We start from the raw sequence: 3054 nt of genomic DNA, 5'->3' as shown, positions 1-3054 counted from the left end.
GAATGTGTGTGTATGTGTATGGAAGTGTGAATGTATCTCTACAGTTTGATATTTGTTTAAAGAGAGAGAGAGAGAGAGAGAGAGAGAGAGAGAGAGAGAGAGAGAGAGAGAGACTAGTTAGTGTATCAATGCACGATGTAAACTAGGAACTTTAGCTAAAACCAGCGGCACGCACGATGTTTGTTTTTACGAAATTATCACAGCCAATGATGAACTTATTCCTGCTTAATGGATGATTGGTGGATTTCATAATCCGTCTTGCAAACGACGCCATTTTTAGTACTTCTTCCAGTCGCGCGCTCTTTTCTTATAAATCTATAATAGAACTAACCTTAGAACTAACTTCAGCTTTAGGCCGAATGCATTGGAGGTGATCGAAGGCATTATTCGATCGAGTGACATTTCCGAACGCAATTTTATTGCATTCGGAAAGAAATCCACCAATCGCGTTCGGGTACAATATTATACAATATTTCGCGAATCCTCGAAAAAATCCCCTAGAGTAGTTTAGAATTATGCAGCAGGAGAGAGATTAAGTTCGAAACTGTCGCGTTTTGTATATATAGAAAACGCCGACGTAACGCGATGTTTCGCATTATTTCCGTAATCCGAAACGCGAAGAGCGAGGTGGAAATGATCGTACGGCTGTGTTTTGGACCATCCGATCTGCTTCGATCCGCGCATGCATGTGTGTATACATATGTGTATGGATACCAACATCATACGTATGCAGCAGTGTGCAAACCGCGCTGCGCGCATCTTTAGCTCGTTGACATCGCTGGTCGCTCGCTTGAGCACGGTCGTACCAATTATTAATATGGCAGATGTTCGGGTCTCGGGTCTTTAGTGTTGTTTAAGTTCGTGAAACTGCGACTACAGCGAGTAGTGCGAGTGATAAAACAGTGGGTCCTGTTACCGAAGGGCACTGTCATGTATATGAGATTTTGATCGGTGCACGTCTCAACGTCCACGTGCGAATCTGTGATTTAACGTGCGCACGAGCACGAAAGAGAGGAAAGTGCGAGGGAGACGATATTGGCTCGAACGTACAGAATCGCGTACAAACTCCCTCGTCGCCGTGAGTGCACTAACATCGCCAACCAACCTCGACGACAACGAGAGGCACATCGACGACGTCTCCGTGTGTGCGCGCGCGCGCGCGCGCGAAAGAGAAAGAGAACGAGCGTTTTTCTTTTTTTTTTCCTTTTTTTTTTTTAAACATTCGTCCACTTTGTTTATCATCAGGAACACAATGGAATTCGTCGCGTTGTGATACGCAGCCGGTGGCGCTTGTCCCAGGTAGTGTCGCGGCTCTCTGCGCTTTTCCTTTTCGTTATTTTCACATCTCATTCTTTTTCACGCACTGTATTATAACCTTTCGCTCCCCTCCCCCTTTATATCATCTCCCCTGTCAATCCGTTCTCTGTCCTCCGACAGCGGAGACTGATGCTTGTGTTTACTTGATACGCGTGGCGACTCGCTGCTGTGTTCGCGGAGGGATAGATTTTAGGTGTCTCTCTCTTTCTCTCATGCAGTTTCCGAGAGAAATGAAACAAATCACGTATCAAGCGTCATTATTGTGTGTACACTTTTGCAAGTTAAAGGTAGCTTTATTTACCAATACGCATGTTTGCTGTGGATTATCTCATTTTTTTTTCTTTTTTTTTTCCTTCTAAGGGACCATGCAAGAAGCTGGGCATAACTAGATTTGATGTGACTACCGAAATATTGGATTAAAATAAACTTTGTCTTTTTTGGTTATTATTGTGGTATGCATAATAAAATAATAAAGATTCGCACGTAACGTAAAAGTGTAATGTAATTGTTGTGATTATGAAGATCTGTTTATAGCGAACCTGACATTGATATTGAATACATTCAATGAATGAAGGTTGACATGTGTATTTGAATCTCAACGATCATTACATAGGCAAAATCAGAGTTCTTATCATAAAGGCATATTTCTTTTTATGTGCTTCAGACATAAGGAATATGTATTTGTATATATATTTGAGGTATATATCTGATTAAAATAATTTTTTGTTTGTTGTCAGGTGTGTATGTATCATCGTCTCTGTACTGCATTTTAATGTAACTATTACGGAAACACTGCGAAAAGGAGAAGGTAAACGATACGATGCATTATATGATAGTCACTGAATCATTCCAGCTAGAATCACGAATTAATCGAGATTTTTCTTATTTCAGGTTACAAGTGATTACGGATCTTTGTCATGGATCAATGGCGATCTCATGAAATTATTAAGTTTTCAAGTGTTGTGCTAGAGAAAAAAAAGTGGATGTGTTAATCAAATCTGCAAGATACGAGTACTTGGTGTGCCTGCTTGCGGGCAAAAACATTTTTTTTTTAAATAGTGCCACCAGGCTATGGCCAACTTGAACTTTGAACAACCGCCACGCAGTATTGCGAACGCAAGTCTTACTTCACGTGCTGCCGTTGCTGGGGGAGGTTTGAACACCGTGGCCCTCGCGGGTCATGTCACGCCTACCTCGGGCATGTTCTCAGGCTCGTCCGCAAGTACTTCGAGTACAGCCAATTCAGCGATAATCACCACTAACGTTTATCCTGGAGCATCTGGTTCTGGCGGTGGACAGAATAATCATCAGCAACAGCAGCAACTCTCTCCTATGGGCAGTAGAGGACTGTTTGGACAGAGAGCTTTTACTGATAGACGTACGATGCCTGCTCTTGGGTTAGTGTATCTCTCTCCCTCTCTCTCTCTCTCTCTCTCTCTCTCTCTCTCTCTCTCCTCTCTCTCTCTCTCCCCCTCCCTCCCTCTCTTTCTCTCTCTTTCTCTTTGTGTGTGTGTGTGTGTGTGTGTGTGTGTGTGTGTGTGTGTGTGTGTTTGTGTGTGTGTGCGGGCGTGTGTGTGTGCGCAATCATTTCCATCTGTATTGTAGAGCTTCAAATCCAATGGGTAGTATGGGCAGTTTCGGATTACCTCCAAGTCGCAATTACGGATCTCAAGGTGCGGTTAACAATTTCCACTCTGTTTTTGGGAGTGGAGGTGGTGGAGATACAAGTACTCCACC

The 3054-nt window shown here is 43.1% G+C and overlaps 1 protein-coding gene across 1 annotated transcript in view; it reads left to right on the top strand.

The window, feature by feature from the left end:
• The first annotated feature begins 537 nt into the window (after positions 1–537).
• Positions 538–3054, top strand: part of LOC108756580 (CCR4-NOT transcription complex subunit 2) — a 5368-nt gene continuing 2851 nt past the window's right edge. Inside the window, exons 1-3 of the mRNA XM_018500493.1 lie at positions 538–1299; positions 2055–2125; positions 2209–2714. Of these exons, the coding sequence (XP_018355995.1) occupies positions 2389–2714 (326 nt within the window). The 5' untranslated portion in view covers positions 538–1299; positions 2055–2125; positions 2209–2388. The remainder of the gene's footprint in view (positions 1300–2054; positions 2126–2208; positions 2715–3054) is intronic.

Source organism: Trachymyrmex septentrionalis, unplaced genomic scaffold (assembly GCF_001594115.1).
Source record: "Trachymyrmex septentrionalis isolate Tsep2-gDNA-1 unplaced genomic scaffold, Tsep1.0 scaffold128, whole genome shotgun sequence".
In the NCBI taxonomy this organism is placed as follows: domain Eukaryota; kingdom Metazoa; phylum Arthropoda; class Insecta; order Hymenoptera; family Formicidae; genus Trachymyrmex; species Trachymyrmex septentrionalis.
The sequence above is the reverse complement of the archived record's forward strand: the minus strand, read 5'-3'. Positions and strand labels throughout refer to the sequence as shown.